The sequence below is a fragment of the Rhopalosiphum padi genome, chromosome 4, assembly GCF_020882245.1.
Source record: "Rhopalosiphum padi isolate XX-2018 chromosome 4, ASM2088224v1, whole genome shotgun sequence".
Taxonomy (NCBI): Eukaryota; Metazoa; Arthropoda; class Insecta; order Hemiptera; family Aphididae; genus Rhopalosiphum; species Rhopalosiphum padi.
The window spans coordinates 2,463,899-2,483,575 of NC_083600.1; the positions used below are offsets into that span (position 1 = coordinate 2,463,899).

Genomic DNA, 19,677 nt, shown 5'->3' on the forward strand with positions numbered 1-19,677 from the left:
ATTTTTTTAAAACAAAAATGTATAATTTTTCAGGTTTAATGAGTTAGCGTTATTTATAAATAGGTTAAATAATATGGTATTAAGGTACAATAGGTTCACAAAATACTTATCGCAAACCACAGTCTCTATTGTATACGATTATACTATTACTGTAAAACATTAGAGTGCACTTTTTTACAATAGAATTAATAACGTTAATAATTTTGGTTTTATAAATATCGTATTATTGTGTGTTTCATAAAACATAAGTTTTAGACAATTTTATCATAATCACCGAAAAAATACACACCAGTAGTCTATACCTATTATTGTAGTAGGTAATATAAATAATATATACGATTAAATAATACATTTATGCAACTAAAAGATTAACAGTTAGGCTTTACCTGATATGAATAAGTACTATGAATACAATAATAATTGTAAAGCTTGATTAGTCAACTAAAAATGTTCCATATGTGTTGTTTTTTAATGAAACGCACGCTCGTTGTATGTGTATACGTACACTATTCAGTGTACACTTCATACGGTTGGTTTTTTTATATTTTATTAATCTCTTTTAGTTTGGTGATTACATAATTTCAAACCAGCTGACCTTCGTGTAGCATGCGTTCACCAATAGCTATGCATCTGACCAGTCCACGTTACCGGCATAATGTGTGTTGTTCGGCGACGGAGTCATATAAAATTTTCATTTGATTCGTTACAGTAATTTGTTGTTACCGGCCATTAATTTTGAACGGATTTCTGTTTGTTTTTTGATATTTACCAATTAGCATGAGTGTTCGATTCAAAGGAATATCTTGTAACAAATGGTCTCTATTTTAATTTGAATTTTCAAAATCAAGTGCTTTTTATGCTTCACTAAATATCAGGTATTTAATTAAGCTATTTTGTTTTAATTAAATTGGTGCAGTATTGGTGTGGTGACAAAATATTATATCACGCTAACACACTGTTTTTCTACTTTATGATAATTACAAGCTACGGCTAAAAACTGTAATATTATAATAATATTATAATAATTGTTATAAATAATATATTTTTGAACAAATTTTCTTTTTATAATTGCATGCATCTACCTAACAACATATCGTTAAAATGATGATCGTGTACACGACAAAGCTTATAATATATTTATTTTTGTACGATTTACTTTTTAAAGTGTAATAATAGACTGAAAAATAAAATTATTTATTTCATTTAAATACTAAAATTTATTACATAAGGATATTATACACTTATGTTCAAAATATAAACAACCGTGATATTATTAATCAAATTGCTTATCAAAAATGATTAATTTTTTGTATTTCATTGAATAAAGAATTGTATAGTATGTTTACTTTATTATATTATGTATTTGTATTATTATAGAAAAATTGTATTTTCAAAATAACATATTTTAAGAATCGGATAAAATGGAAGAGTGGTTGAAAATCACACTGTGTGTAAGTTTGTTTGCAACTTTTCGGGACTTTCGACCAGTGGATTCATTTTATACATCATATTTAACCAGCCCAGCCGTAAATTTTACTGCTGAGCAAGTAAGTTTTAGTATAACTTATGCTTTATTATTTTTACAATAGCAATTGTGGGTTCAAAACATACTTTTTTCTCTTTATATAATATTAATTTTTCATTTTCATATTGTAACAAAAGTTAAAACAAATAAAATATAAGTTTATTGAAAAAATATGCCATTTTAAACTGATTCATTATTTTCAAAGCTTAGCTGTAATATTTTGATATAAGATAAGTTATTAAAAATAATTTTATTAATTAAGATATTTTCTTTTACGATTAGTAAAAGATGTATAAATTAATTATTATTATTATACGCTGGTGTTATTACTATCAACAAATAATGTTTTGTACATTTAATTCAAAATAAAATATATATTAACGAAATATATAATAATAATATAATATTATTATATTATAATAATAATTTATCTTTCCATGTGTATTAATATTGGTTTGACACAAATTAATATTTTAATTAAACAATGATGAATGAACCATTCACCAGTATTAATTTATTGTAAATTGTATTTTATTAATACTATGAATACATTTTTAGGTGACCGAAGATATTTATCCAATAAATTCTTATGCAACTACAAGTTTAGTAATTATTATGTTTCTTATCACAGACTATGTGCTTTACAAACCAATTGTGATGTTGGACGCGTTTAGTTCGATTGTGATGTTTTTATTAGTTTTGGAACCTGTAACACTCTTTAAATCAAAAGTAAGTATCGATACTATAAAGGTTATGAATGTATTTTCAACTAAAGTAAATTATAGTTCAACAAGAAGTTATAGTATTAAATGAAAGGTTAATGTTAGTATAACAACAGTTATAATAATATAATACGGATAAACTTGTTTTTGTTTAATAATCATATAATATGATGAAACGTATACCATGTAACTTTCGTTTATTGTACAGTTTATTTTAAATATTGTCTTGTTAATTTTTTTTGAAAATTTAAAAAGTAGTTTGAAACAAAAATTATAATATATTTATAAATATTATAATTTTTAGCTGAGTATGGCATGTTTGGGTTTAACGTCTGCGTCCGAACTGGCATATATGTCTTATGCATATGCAAAGGTCCGTGACCGTAGGTTATACCAAAAGATGACAGGAATCGTTAGAGGTTCAAATCTTATGGGTAAATGTTTATCGTCCACATTTGCTCAAATTGCTGTTTCATTTTTACACATTGAGTATGGATTACTTGTGTATATTTCATTAGCGGGTAAGAAGCTTAACATTTTAATCATAACTAAAATATTTTATTTATTAGTTTTAAAATTGTATTTTAGGTTCATGTGTAGCATTTTTTGTTACATTTTTTTTTCCATCAGTAAATTCAAGTATTTATTTCCATCCCGAAAGTCCAATTGCTACAAAATCAAAAGTCAACTACAATACATTCCATAATAAATATCATAAAGTAATTATTTATAATGATAACAATAGGTAATATTTTTCTTAAGCGCTTACTCAGAAGGACAATTTTTTAAATGTATTATATTACGAACAAATTCACGAGTATTAAAATGCTTTAATATAGTATAGGTTTTATAAATTCTGTAATAATCGTATTATTTAGGTATCGTTTTTCATTCGAATAATACTTACGTGTATATAGTTTAATGTTTAAAATACGTGTAATAGCATAATATTTATATTTGAGTTGTTCTTAGAACGCACTCTAGTGTCAAACTTTACAGCTGAATCCTCAGATACTCTTACAATTATGTCACAAGATGGCATTATACAAATATGTATGAGTAAAATAACCAACGATATGCAGGTTTTAAGCTAAATTTATTTAATTATTTTAACATTATTCTAATAGTAATAACTAATATTTGATTATTATAAAGAAGAGAGAACTTAAATCTCTATGTGCAGTTTCTAAGCAATCATATTCATACTACATACTTTATAATAAATAAAATTTTATTAAGAAATAATGATGTGTGCTTATTGCTTATAAACAGTTAATGGGAATAATGTATTTTACTAAGTATAGAAATTATGTTTCGGTAATTGGTTATTTTATTCTTAATATATTTTCTATTATATCAAAGGGCTGTGGAATATTTTCTTTTCGAAACTTAATAGGTATCCAAATATTTTATTTTTCTAATCTAACATTTCTTAAAACGATATTTATTTTTTACAATGTACTTAATTTAAAAATAAAAAAATATCTATAACATGACCAAAATAAAATGTATAACTTGTTAGATAGAAAAATATAGTTCAATAAGTATTTAATAACAATACTTAATAAGTAATTAATAGGTAGGTAAGTAGGTACTGCTGGAATTGTAAATTGACTCTTCTTTGGTTTTTAACTAGGCACCATTTATTCAGTAAACATAGCTATTTGTAGTGTTAAGTCATCCTTAATTTTTTTCTGTTGAACTTAAGTTACAAAATTGGAAAAAAATAATTTTAAACTTCTAACTAAAATATTCTTCTTTCGAAGTGTCCTTTAATGTACAAAAAAATTACAAGCCCTTAAATTTTACTTCAATCACCATGATCTGAAGCATTTTTGAAAGCAATGTTAAACCGCTGTTATCATGAGAAATGTTTGATTTTATTTTTAAGATAATACATTTATAATGGAAGTAGAATTAAATTATATCAATTACCCTCATAGATACCTTGATATGTTTAAACTAAAACCAAATTGTTTTATTTCACCTTGTACTTCCAAGTCACCTCGATTAGCAGCAGCATATAAATTATAATATTTATAATAATATTAATGTATATAGACGACTAAAATAAATAATTATAATAGTTATCATGCAAAAGACGGATAATAATTAAATAACAGCAACCATTACAAAAACAAAAATTGATGTAATGGTACAATATTGTTTTTATTATAGTAGGTAGGTAGGTAGGTACGAATAAAAATATAAAATAAATAACATGTTACAAAAACTTTAACAGTTGATATTTACAAATAAATCGATTTTATTGTTGGAATATTTGTGCGGATGTTTCGCTGTTTAACTCATAATCCCTATTCATAAATTTGTCAACAGTTGACTTCTTATCGAAATAAAATACCATAAAACTTCCAATGGATAACCGTAAATGCCAACAAGTCAAAGAGTAAGATTGCATCTTAACACATATCAATGAATAAAATTGGACAATAAAATACAACTCCGTTTATACCAAGAGATGTTAACACAAAACAACATTGCTTCAATAATTTAGTCACAAAAAAAATAAAAAATGATTTTTTTTTTTTTTTAGCTTAATTTAAATCTGATATTTTTTTAAATATTTCATAATATTTATGTAAGTCGATAACACATCTATATATACTCATGTTTAACATATTATTTCATTTGTCAGTTTTAAATCAGTAAATATCTACATAACTGTACAAGTATAAAATTTCAAACAATACAATATTTAGATTTCATAAAAGTTTTAATGTTTGTCAGAAATAATTAATATAATATTATATCATATTACTTATATATTTTTATTCAAAATATCATATATTTTTTTAACTATTAATTATTGAAAATCAAAAGCTTTTAAAAATGTATTATTTTTTCAGTGCAATTTAAGATTATTCAATTTTATAACTTCAACTAATAAAGAAAAACAGACTGTGTTTTGGAAAAAATATTTAGATTCATTATAGATTTTAAATTCGTTATATTTTAATACTTTTCTTTAATTCAGGATTAAATTATATTGGTACAACGCATACTGTTGAATTATGTTTTAAACGTTGACTCGTAAAAATGATATTACGATAATACCCTATGGTAGATGTATAAAGGATTTCTCCGAAGAAAATCAAAATAGAGAGAAAAAAGTCATTTTCCACCGTTTCTTCAGTTTATTTACAACGAGTAATCCGTCAATTAAAACTTTATGAGGAAACAAAAGACTGCTTGTCGATGATAGTAATTATTTCCAAAAAGCTTTCATCCCATAGTGTTGTAGTTTTGACATTTATTAATTAAATTGCCCATCACAAGCGAGATTTTTTTTCCATGTTTGTGTTAAGACTACAAAAAAAAAATATAATGAAGAATTTGGAACGTTAGTGTTGATGTTATGTCATTATTAATTTAAAAAAAAACTATTGATATTTCCGTTTTTATTTGTTTACGAGGTGATCAAGTTACCGTTGCACGGCTGATTTTGGTCAGACATTAAGCGCGTACCTACTTGCTTTATTGATATCAAAATGAAAATAATATTTGTCTTTGGCACAGGAGCTTGGACCGTGTTTCGTTGAAAAATCTCCAAAGCCCGTCCGAGTAGTATTGGATCAGTTGTACTCAGAATTAAGGGACGCGTACACCAATCCGTATTTACTCAAATACGGCGTGTGGTTTGCTTTTGCCACCGGAGTCTATTTCCAGGTAACTTAATACGTAATTCAATTTAGGAATATTACTTGCATACAATACAATCGTATATAATTTTAACAATATAAACTATATGTCCCACAAAACTGTGTAGAATGTCCGGTATATTTAAAAGTAACTTCTTAGTATACTATTGCGTTCTGTATTAAACATAATTAAATTATAATAATAAATATCCCTATAGACATTATTCATTACTATTGATATTGATAGTATAAAATGAAACCGATAAAGTCGTTTTGTTGTTAATTAGGTTCCTTGTCATTGGATAGGTCACTGTAAAATAACAAATAAATAAAATTTGAATTCAACAATAAATCGGTCCTAAGACACGAATGGATCATCTAAGGATGATTTATAATTTATTTATACTACTATAATTAATTTTATTTTAGATTCTGAACGGAGTGATGAATGTATTGATTTTACAATGATGTGTGTTTTTTTTTTTTTCGTAGTAGTAATAGTGCTTCAATTTTCGACTTCAGCCCCTCTTTGAAAAGGAAAATTCATCTAGTTGGTACTTTGAGGGGTCAAAAGTAAAAAATTTCCAGTAGTTTTCAAAAGCGTCGGGAAAACCCTGAAAAAATAAGGGAAAAACGGAAATTTTTACGCATAACCACTTTTTGAAAAAATCGATTTTTTGATTTTGCTGTAACTCAAAAACGAATCATTGTAAATACTTGAAATTTTCACCAAATGTTTATATTATGGTTTATATTTATGATTAAATTGTCAAAATATTTTTACCTTTTTTAAGTTACTTATAGACAATTAAAATTTTCGACTTTTCTAAGTTTTTTTTCTTGAAATGCCGATAAAAAAAAATTTGGATTTCCAAAAAATCTTTAAAATTTAATACAAAGTTAATTATACATTTTACTTATCGTAGTAAAAAAAAAAAAAATCAAAAATCGTTAGTCATAATTTTTGTTTATAATCATTTAAAGTTCAAATATTTACGAAATATATCAAAATCGCGAAAATTTGCAAGGAATTTTGAAGTTGAAAATTCATAACATTTTTGTGATTTGAACCTAAGGTTAAAAAACCCAAAACAAGATTATCCATATGTTTTCCTTTAAGTAAATGTAAAAAAAAATTTCAGCGTCAATATAGAAAAAATTTTATGAGCGTATAAAATTTAATTTTTTACGAAATCGCATAAAATAACGATATATTACAATTTAAATATAGGTAATAATATAATATTATATCCTGCTAATTATCATTGACTGACAAATCATCGCCGGTCAAGATCGTTTTTCGTATACAATGATACCAGTCATTGCATTCAAATTTAACACATCCATTATAGTGATCTACTCTCCATCTCTACTATACAGCAGAGCGATACCCATTTGCCCACTTTTTTAATAATAATATTATTATAGTATGTCATCTAATTTTTTCAAACAACATAGCATATTATATTGTGATGTAAAAGTTATTATAACATTATTATTCACTTTTTTTTTATTATTTAAAATATGAAAATGTACAATTTTGTACAAAATATACAATGTGTACAATAAGTAAATTTGATAAGGGAAGAAATCAGGAATCGTTAGTGGAGATGTCATCCAGTATGATACAATAAGTATATAAGCAATGCATAATAGAGGTGGTAGCAGTGTTTGTAGTCTTGAAGGAAGAATCCATCCAGTGATGTAACTTCACGATTATAATAATTATAATTTTAAAAAGTATCATTGTTTTTTTTTTTTTTTTTTTTGATAACCTACTCGATAAAATTTATTTTAATTTATTTAATTAGTACCTAGGTTACTTACTCCATAATTTCAAAACACAAGTAGCCCCCCGTGAAAAAAATCCATCAAAAAAAATTTGATATTATCAATTACTTACAGTCGGCACTACACATCAATATCACAAGTTCGATTGGTGTTTTTTTTTCATCAAGTCGTGCTGTGAGTTATATGAACTATAATATGATTTGACTTTTCGGCAGAATTACAGGTGTTGACGTATAATGACGTTCTTTATTTGGAATTGAACGAACGTAATCCAGTTGACAACAAGTTGTACAACGGCGGAGTCGACGCTTTGGCTTTTATAAGTGGTAAATTTTAAACACCTTAATCTTTATATATAATTACATCGTTGGTTTATTTTTATTATTTTACTGTGATAACCAGGCAAGTAATTATAGTTTACATGTAATAGATAGGTGATAAGATTAAAAATGTAAACAATGAAGAATACAATTTTCAAACTTTCTTTTCTAGTTTTGACATTCTAATGGGAAATTATCTATTTTAGTGATTTCTTATTAAAACAATTTAATAATATTATGACTTTTAGTTTGTGTCCTATAATTATTGTAATGAGAACAAATGATAACATATTTATTGATGCAATATTTTATTCTATATACTTATGTAAGATCATTCAGTTCACTTGAAATTACTCCCTCTAGAAATACTCCTATATAAAAGTGCATACGAAAATGACACGATAAAAATGATACGTAAAAATGCAAAATCATAAGAAAATATTACATTTTTTTTCTTTGTTATGAAAAATGAAAATTTTATATACAAATATATTAAATCACAAGTTTATGTATGTGTATACTTTTATTATGTACATGTATATATTTATGAACTAGTATAATATATTAAAATATATGAACATGTTTGCTGCTTATTTTTAGAATTATTGATTTTAAGTTGCTTTACTTTAACAATATATGAAATATTTTAAGCCTTTTTTTTGTGTTCATAAGTTTGTAATGATATTTTATGAATATTCATAACTGATAATAAATATAATATAAAATAATGTTATTATTGTAATTTAAAAAAATAGTAATTTTTATGTATAATACTTAAAAATATGCTTAGTTATTATATTAATTAAAATATTATTTTGGGATCAAGTAGGTAAATGAATGATGAATGGAAAATAATAGTATGTTAAAGTATCAGTTATTTCATCTACGACTATAAGACAATGTTTAAATTTTTTTGAAATGGGTTAATATTAGTAATAAGTGAAAAAAATTGTTTTTTTTTTAAAATTAATATTATGCTTTTTTTAGTAAATACGTGTACCAAAATCCATAAAAAGTTATTAACTCAAAATCAGAAATATTTTAACTTAAATTATATTAATATAATTTCTTTTAAACTTTATTTCAGGAGCATTGTCTTCATACTGCATAGGATTTCTGAAAGTTGATTGGAAATCCACAAGTAATTTATTCCTTTTCGTCGGTTCACTTTTAAGCTGCATTACGCTGTGTCTTTGTTATGTGACTACATCATTAAATTTGGTGTACATAATGTACATAATATTCTGTTTCGTATTTCAATCAATGAATGTTGTGGCCAGGTACTATTAAATTAAATTATGATCTATCTTTATTTAATATATTTGTTTAAACTTATTTATTTATATGTTTCCAGGTCCGAAACAGCTAAACATTTAAAGCATGACAGTTTTGCTTTTATTTTTGGTGTCGTATTTTTTATTTCATTATTGGTGTCGAGCATCATTACATATTTATTTGTTCAAGGTACTATTATTTCAATTCCAGTAGATGTACAGGTAACAATAATTATTATTATGCAATAATGAGGAATAATATTAAATTATTAACATGTAATTGGAATTTTGTTTGACTATTGAAATTGATGAATCCATAATTTTACCTAATGATATCTAATAAAACTTCCAATCACAAGTCACCATTACCTATTTATTTAAATAAGCCTTATTATGGAGGTCTTAAAGGTGATTCAATTCTATAAACATTAATAAATAACGAGTTAACGCATCTGACATTTTTTAGTGTCAGTTTAAATATTATAATTGTAATCATCGAAATAAAGTTGAAATCTTAACTAAATGTTGGATATTTTTTTATTTTCGTTATTTTTAAGCGGTTTATATTTATATTTAAAAAATTCTAAGAAATAGACATAAAAATAATAAATGATTACTTATTGTTGAACATTGAATTTATTATAATGGGCTGTATAATGAATATTCAATGTATTCTTGTTATGTGTTTTTTGTGTATCTGACGTCACCCATAAGACTATAAGACCAGTAAAAACGTTTTAATCTTAAACTTTGAGGGTGGTTTCTGTTAGTAATTTTGTTATAGTTGGTACTTATAGAAGGAGAAAAGTATCAAGTACTTTTAAAATTAATCAAGAAAAGCTAAAAAAAAAAGATACAAAAACGGGAATATTTACGCTATATCAGTTTTAAAAATCGATTTTGGTATTTTTTGTTGTAATTCAAAAACCAATTTTGGGGAAACATAATATTGCTTTCAGATATATATTTTTTTTAATAGTATTTTATTTATTATAATTTATAATAAATTATACAATTTTTAAAGTATTTTTGCTCGTTTTGTGCTATTTTTGGACGTTGTGTAATTTGTTTAGTTTATTGTTTTCAAATTATAATGTTTAGTTGTAAGTCAAAAAGCTTTGAAATGAATACACGGTTCATATGCGTCATTTTAATAGAAAAAAATAATTTAACTTACTGTACCAAGGTATTAATAATTGAAAAATAAGTCACTTATTTTAACATATATCCACACTATTTATTATATAAATATATCATTAGAAATGGACAAACCACCTTCGTTAAAAATAATTTTTTTTTTTTTTTAATATTTATATATTTTAGTTTGACATCTGACTGATTTATATTTTTACGAAGATATTTACAAATAAGTTTCAGTGGTCTTTAATATACTCATTAAAATATTAATACCCGCGTTATGTGTTCTACAAGGTACACATTTATATCCTGGAAGTACAGTTCTAGGAAACAAATACTACTTATGAGTTATTTTCAGTAAAAATAAAATTGTTAAATGATACATGAACAGGCATTTATTAATTGTTTTATTTTTATATCGTGATTAAATCTTTAAAAGATTACACGTTAATTTACATTACAATTCATTAAAGAAAAGTGAACAAAGTATAATATATACAAAAATATCTATAAAACGTTATACATAATTATAAATTATAAAGAGCCCTAATTATAATATATAATATTATATATTATATTGTTTTATCATACCAAATAATGATTGGATTGAATTATGTAGGTAAATTATTATTATTTATTTTTAAAATCATGTTTTATTTTAGCGTTACAAATTTACAATTTACAAACTTTAAATACATTATCTAACTTAACATTGTTTCTTCGAAAATATTAAATTTAATCTTAAGATAAATTAATTATTTTGTAATCAAATTTAATATTATTTTTTAATGAGTAGATATTATAACATTTTTTTTCCAGTTTCTATTGTATGGATTGATTAACGGCGGACTTGCTCTTTGGTTCTTTTTTCAAATGTGCATAGAAAAATGTTATTAAATAATAATAAAATTTTAAATATTAATTATTTTTAATATTTTATGTTTTACTTTTTATTAATATCATAATGTTATTTAATTTAATATACAATGTAGTTATAATATGTGAGTAATTTATTTTAACAAATCCTTGTATATAATTAACATAATATTATGCTTTAATATGTTTTGTTTAGTTACCGTATCATTTGATACTTAAACAGTTGAATGGATGTAACACTTAATTATTTATATAATTATTATTTATACCACATATTATACTTGTAGGTAAAAATAATAATATAATATAACCCATTCGTTTTTTGGTAATTTATCAGTAAATGTATTTATATACTGGTAATTTAAAATTAATTATGATATAATAAGTTGGTATAATTATTTGTTATGTTAAATAAATAAAAAGCTTATTGTAGTAACAAACAACTATAGTTTATTAGTTTATAGTAGTACAAGCATTAAATAAAATATAATACACATTATAGTTTATAGGTACATAATATTTACCTAATAATATTAACAATATAATACTTTTACTGTGTATAGTGTCTATATGTTAAATTTAATACATAATAATTATAGAAATTATTGTTTACTAACTTTAACTTTTATAGGTCCAAACTAGGATTGACTTTTGACGATAATTATATCAGCCTTAACCAAGGTCTACTGTTTTAGGTTTTAAGTAGGTACCTCTATGGTACCTACCTATCTAATGTATTTTAGTAACGAATCGACACAGTAGACAAGTTAAAATCAGACTCAAATAATAATAATAATTATACTCTAAAGTTTATTTCGTAAAAATAGCGTATTATTAAACGATCCTTCTTAGTGACAGAAAACAAAAATACATGTAGATTATTATCATAGTGCATTCTGAATGAACAAACATATTTTGCATTTTTATAGAATTTATATACATGAGCGCATATAATTTTCTAGTGTGTTTGTCCTTTGTATTGTTTGTTCACTCAAACAGCCAAACATTGTCTTGGTATGATATAGCTACGATGCTTAAATATAAATATATCACTATCGGGTGGTGGCAATGTATTTTTAAACTTTCGAGTAAAGCAAAAAATGCATAATAATTTTATTTCAGTGTATTCACGTTTGATATAATTAAGACGTAACATAAATTATAAAAGTATTTCATTAATACAATTTTAATTATTTAGTTTTTTTACATGAATATTATTTACAGAAATCAGTTAACTTTTTTTTACTTATAGTACAATAATCAGTTTGTATTTAACCATATAGACGCTGAGTAGTGAAAATAACTCATAAAATCAATTATCCCTTGAAATATATATTTGGATTTTATTATCAAAATACCAAAATATAAGAATTATTTAAAAATAATATAATAGTTTAAAATTATATTATTATTTTATAATATATTAATATCTAGGTACTAATATATGTATATATATATATATATATATATATTTATAGGTTTTATCATAGAATCATGAGTTATGTTCAAAATTAATATATTATTGCCTAAAAATTCATTTTTTTACAATAAACTATAAATAAAACATATAATATTAATTTTGAACACAACTCATGATTCTGTGATAGAATCTATAATAGTCATGATATTAAGTTTGATTAGCTCATTTTATTGTAAAATGTCTTTCTGGGTTTTCATATTTTATGTAGAAATATATATATTTCTTTTTATCAAATCAGATAATGTATATTTGATATCGAGTGTCATAATGGATATGTCTATTATGCTACCCTATTTCTAGACACGTTATAATGTAATAACTCATGGATAAAAATGAAGTATAAAATTACAAAAGTAAAAAAAAAATTAGCAATTTTAAAAAATGTCTTTGTTTTGTTGATTTATTACAGTTGGTTTAGTTTGGTAGTTTGAAGGTCAAACCATGTTTAAGATCTATACTCGTATTTTGTATTTTAACTTACTATAAGTCAAAATTTTAATTTATTATTATTCTTATACGATATAATATGTATTTGTTCTTTTTTAATCTTAAAACTTAAATCTGATAGTATATGACTAAGTTCATTCAATTTAACTACGGAATAAATTGATAATATATTTAGCGTTTTAATTACCAACCAGGCTAATGCTGACCTACAAAATAAATTTAAATAATCAAAAGATTCCAGATTTTCTACTCTAAATCACTAATGACTTAAGTCCGAATTGTAAAGTTTAATTATTTATTAAAGTTAAAGTAGAAAAAATGCATTGAAATTTGTAATTTAATTTATTATCGTTTTTCTTTACATTGAACTGAATTAAATAATCAATTTAATAGTTAAACCAATTATTATTTTTTTGTTTCTTACGGTAATCCAATAAGATTTGCTTGAGATTAAATTGAATGAAAAAATGCAGATATATTAGAAACTAATATATCTCATATGATATATTCTAATAATCAGGATGACCACTCTAGTATATATAGTCCAAGTCACATAATGCTACCAGTGAATGAACATTTCTACTATCGTTAATATGTTAAATGTTAAACAAGTGACTCCTAAAATGAGCATTTCACGTTCAAATAAATTTTCTTTGAATTACCGAAAAGTTATTCTAAACAAAAGTCCCATAGCTGTATAATACTAGTATGATATTACAGACTTTATTAAACTACTTTTTAATTTATAAATTAAACAATAGTCGTACAGGCTCACGCAAGCTACTCAAATGTCATTTCAGTTAAAGTGATATAAATATTTCATTTCATTTTGAACACAGTTTCCCGTTTTAAAAGGAAATGTCAATCTAGTTATTATGAATAATTTCAGTACATTTTCAAAAATCATATAACTGAAATATAATTCATTATTTTCTATCAAACATAATCTCGTGGATACAATGATTTATTTTAATAAAATAAATAAAAATGCAAACTATAAAAACATTACAGTTAAATACATATTGCACACAGAAAACAATATTAATCACTATACATAAGGAAGACAGTGTTTATTTTATTTATTAAATATAAGAAATCATCACCTCTTCATATATAAGATATTTGACACAATTTGTTAGTGAAAATTATTAAAACATATCTCCACTTAATCATAGTATCAAATCAATAGTATTTGTAGAATTATTGTTTGTATCATTGATCTTGATAAAAGCACCCATATTTTTTTAAATATTATTACAATCAATAATAATATTAAACTATACCTAAAGAGTATGCTAGTTTGAATGAGTTAGAGAAAGTTGAGGAATGTCAGACAAACGCCCATGATATTATATTTTATATAGCCTGCTCGGAATTTAACTAAAAAAGGACAATATTGCACAACGTTTTGTTACATTTTTTTTCTTTATTTAAATACCATTGAGTCAACATTTTACTGAAGATATTATATTTTTAAATTAAATCTCGTTAGGTTATAAATAAAACAATAATAGAGTAATTTGAATGCTATTATATTTAAAATATTTTTAACGAAGAACTCATAAAATAACAGTTTTTTTTTTTTTATAATACGGTTTAAATAAATTCAAAATTATACATATTTTAAGTTATCAATAATAGGATTTTAATGCTATGTAGTTTAATGCTTTGAAATACATAGTATTTACATTACAAAATATTTCTATATTTAAAAAAATGTTATTTTAGTAGAATCAAAAGTATTAGAACCAATGTTATCTTGTTTTAAATTGGAATTACGATAGAGCAAAAGTATTATATGTTCTTAAAAATATCGATATGTTTCATTGAAAATGTTGAGTTATAATGTAAGCAATCATTTCCAGAAGTTCATGTGCAGGTAGAGCAATATAGAAAATATAGTAGCTGTGATTTATTTTATAGTGTAATAATTTCTTTCACGGATATATTCATTGATGTTTTTCATTTCAAATTACTTGGATATCGCAACTGATAGTTTTCGTAAAAATCAAATATTAGGTATAGAAATGTATTAACCGATATATATTATAATAATATTCCAAAGATTATACTATGTCAAAAGTTGCAAGAATACCATTGTTTGTGTGGGGTTTTTAACCAGGAAAATATTTCCAATAACATCACTCACAAGAACGTATGTTGCAAAATTTCGACCCACTGTGATTATCTAACACATTGTTTCAACGTATGAGTATCGTAATGGTGACAAATGATACGGCTCATTTCGGTGGTCTAGAATTCGAAACAAAATTTGTGGACTAATTTGATTTTTTTCACACGATTATTAGCCAAATAACAACTTAAAAACTAAAAGTTTTATGGTATAAAAAAAGTATACTCATTTTTCACTCGACAAAATACAAGCAACTTAGTTGTAACGCCCATCAAAATTAATTATTGTGGAACAATAACTTTTTATTTTACAAAGTTATAGTGTGAAAAAAAACCTTTATAAGTAAGACCAGTTTATTAAATAACCTTGCAATAAGCTTTTAAATTAAATAAACAGAATGTTAAATGATATGATATAGTAATGAAAGTATTTTTTTTTTACTAGGAGGATGTGTGTTTTTTGTGTCTATCATTACGTTCCAGAGCAGAAAATTTGCTTCAATCAAAATGTTTTAAGGTACCTTTTATTGATAGTAAATTGAGTAAAATAAACAAAAACAGCAGGAAATAAGTAAATTTAATGAATAGCAGTTTTTAACAAATTGTATTTTGTTTTCGTATAATTGTTCAGAAAGGAATCATTAGAACTTTGTATAGCTTATATAGCTATACATTAAATAATGTAAATATAATTTTGAATTTTTCAGTTTATTCAAATTTACTATGAAACAAAAATAAGTTCTTTGGTTTTTAATATTGCTTTTAATTTTCATAAAACACTTATTTTTAGTATTAAAAAAATGATTTAACTTAATTTGGTACCAAATAAATAATGATAGTTGAACTTTAAATTATGGTCGAAATAGTAATTTTTTGTTTGACACATATTTTATTTTATTATCTATATTGTTGGTTTTTGTAAATCTATGATGTCAATTGATTTTTAATTGTATAATATTAGTCTTGAAGATGAATATGCAATTTTTAGTTGTATAAATTTAAAGAGAAATATTGATCCAATTCCATATAAGCAGTTGATACGTTTGATAATTTATTTGAATGTACATTTCATAAATATTATTTGAATCGTATTTATTAATAATTCTCGAAAATGTGTTAGCCGAAAACAAAGACATTATACTGAAATAAATATAGTTTTCTGCACTCAAATCTTAAAATGCCCATTGTATTGTAAAAGAAATTGGAAAAGTTTACCAACTTGAAATAGAGTCTAAAATAATTAAATATTTAAAGCATTTAAAATGTTTAGAAAGTAATAATATAAATCTTCAATTTAAGTTTATTGCTTTTATGATCATTATTTGTTATGGCTAAATTTGTTCTTAGTAAATCGAGTAATAAGTATTATTTATTTATTAATGTCGCACTGTTTCTGAATATTTAAGCACTTATATTTTATCAATAATGAAATACAAGATATTTCTTATTAAATTTATATAATTGACTCTTCTAATTATATCCTCAAAAAGGAGTTTTTAGTTGAAGATATGAGTAATGATAAAGCTGTAATAGATGTATAATATATAATGAATCATAATGGTTAATATTAATGTATACGTTAATAATAATTCTAAAAATATATTTAATTTACGTAATTAATAATGATTTTAAAATATATAGCTACTAAAATAAAAGGATTTCATAACTGTATTGTTATGATAAAATATCGTATATTATGTCTTACCCGGCCATTGTAACAGCTATTTGTCATTTATAATAGATGTAATTTTCATAATATTGGCGAATACTTTTTATATGAATTTAAAAATAGAAATTTATATTACCTACTAATTTACTTGATACAATTTAAGATATGATTATTACCTGTTGTTCCTCTTTTTTCATTTTTATTTTTCATTATTATTTTTTTTGTTCAATTTTCGTGTACTTGTATATTTAGCATAGATATATTGTATAGGCTTATATGATTGTAAGCTATTAGAATGTATTTTATAATAATTTAATGGTTGACGAACGATGAAGATTTTTCACTAATTTGTGTGAAATAATATATTATAATATATAAGATATTTAATTCAAAAATGTATTCAATGATGTGAAATTAAAAAACAAACCCACGCGTAATATTTACATATATATATAAGCTTATAAACAAAAATGCTGAGATCGGTGATAATAATAATGTATTTAACTCGAGAAATCAATTTGAGAATATTATAACGTATTATATTTTACGAAAACACCGTTTTCCATTATTTCTTCGTTTGGTAATATTATACCGTTCGGTAATAAAATAATTTTATTTCATCTGATAAGTCAATTTATTTTTATAGTAAAATGACCCCAGTTAATCGCAATCATTGTTATATTCCAGTTTCCAAGTCGCCGTCGCGAAACGAGTCCCCGAAGAATTGTTATTCGGCACAGGTATTTAGCATGTGTTTATTTTTCTTGGCTCTCGGTATTTTCATCATTTATCCCCCCCAATGGAGTGGTCCCAAATGACCGGCGACGTGGACCGATGCCAGTGTACGTTCCGATTACACCGATTCAGACGCATCACGGATGATCTCGAAAAATTCTTATACAGAATGTCATTTCACGTGTGGCTGGACGCAAAAATAATAATATCGCCGCGACCGCGAAACAGAAAACGTTTCACGTAGTATTGACGTATTGCACACATTAATGCCGGAAGTATTGGAATATCCACTGGAAATAAAAAATACACGAACACAAAATATAATTATATCTCATTGTTGCAACGCATCATCATCAACGGCGTAACACAAATTGCGTTCTGATTCTCTGAACTAGAAGCACGTTATAATGAATCGTATATGAGACCAATGCGCAACTACGGGTACTCATTATATTGATGTTATCTAAATATTGATTTTTTATCGGTCAGCAATGTTTTTATGGGAAATGCGCGAGTAGGGGGTTTATCTATTTTCTGTGACATAATTTAAAAAAATGTACTCTGACGTTAATAATTAAAAAACAATAAAATTTGACCACCGTTCACTGATATTCGGTAATCGATATGGAATTATATTTTACATTTATTAGATACAGTCGTGTTTACATGATTTGTAATAATTCGTTAGTTTATTAAATTTTTTTTTATTTTTTTATTTTTTATACAATCTATACAGTGTTAAGTATAATAAGCATAATAGATATAGTTATAAAAAGAAATACAATTTAACAGAAGGGCTTGAGTGGAGAAGCCGCCCACTGGCGACACTCCGGATATTAAAATTAATTTTCCTTTCCGTTTATCTGCTAGACTGATATACAATTATACATTATACAAGTTAATTTTGATAACAGAGACATTATGCGACAATATAATATTATATAGGTAAATGATACTCTACGTAAAACCGTCAATATACACTTCATAAAATATTAAACATGACATAGTTCATTACGTAAAAACGAAACACTAGATTCCAATTATACCCGTTAAAATTTTCAGAGAAATTTGTGTATTATTAAATTTTAATTATAACTATTAAATAATATACAATATTTTGATTTTTGATATAGCTTTAATAATGATTTTAACTATGAAAAATCTTCAATATAGTACGATAAGCATTTTTTCACATTTAAAAAGCTATAATTATTGTAAATGTAATTTAAAATCCTTCGCAAGTGATATTTATGTTTATTTTAAAGACCCAATTTTATTTTATGAATGTTTGAAGTTTAATAAAAATAAATTAAATTGATAGCTATTACGTAGTTATTTTCTATTATTTAGTCTTTTTATTTTTAAAACCTTAGACTTTTAAATTAAATACAAGATTCCTTATTAGTTTTTCTTAGAGATATTAACAATTCAAAAACATGTATGCATAATATTTTCAAAAAAATTGTAATAGTATATAATATGTGTGCCTATCACACGATAATATTGTAATATCGTTTATTGTTATGGTTGGTATGACAATATAAATCTCTAGATAATATTTTTAAAACTTTTTTGTATAATAGATAGATATTTTTTCATAGGAAGGTACATACAATTTATTTTATGAGTTCATTTCAAACCTAATAGATTGGACCACCTCCTGGTGTGTTTGATCATCATTCACAATAACTAATATAAAAATAAAATGTAGACATTTTTAATTGTTTTTTATAGAGAAGACAAGTTTTTCTTCTGTAAATTAAAAACTAGTAAATTCTTAAAAAACTTTGTTGTAATTATTGTGATAAAAATCTAATTGTGAAAGAAAATATATCAAATTGATCACAGCACTGTTTTATAAAAAAATAAAAAGTAATTCAGTTATGTAAGATATACAATATTATTATTA

General features: G+C 23.9%; 1 protein-coding gene across 2 annotated transcripts; it reads left to right on the forward strand.

Annotated features, from left to right (window-relative positions):
- Positions 1-638: 638 nt before the first annotated feature.
- On the forward strand, positions 639-18,831 carry LOC132930620 (thiamine transporter 2-like). Of its 2 annotated transcripts, XM_060996582.1 has the most exons (11): positions 639-875; positions 1,378-1,547; positions 2,084-2,254; positions 2,552-2,768; positions 2,836-2,966; positions 5,785-5,934; positions 7,921-8,023; positions 9,105-9,297; positions 9,372-9,513; positions 15,810-15,881; positions 17,721-18,831. In XM_060996582.1, the coding sequence occupies exons 2-11, from the start codon at positions 1,422-1,424 to the stop codon at positions 17,913-17,915; spliced, it is 1,500 nt and encodes a 499-aa protein (XP_060852565.1). In that variant the 5' UTR covers positions 639-875; positions 1,378-1,421; the 3' UTR covers positions 17,916-18,831. The 2 variants fall into 2 exon arrangements, with proteins under 2 accessions (XP_060852565.1, XP_060852566.1); XM_060996583.1 differs by lacking the exons at positions 15,810-15,881; positions 17,721-18,831 and adding an exon at positions 11,248-11,426.
- Positions 18,832-19,677: the final 846 nt, after the last annotated feature.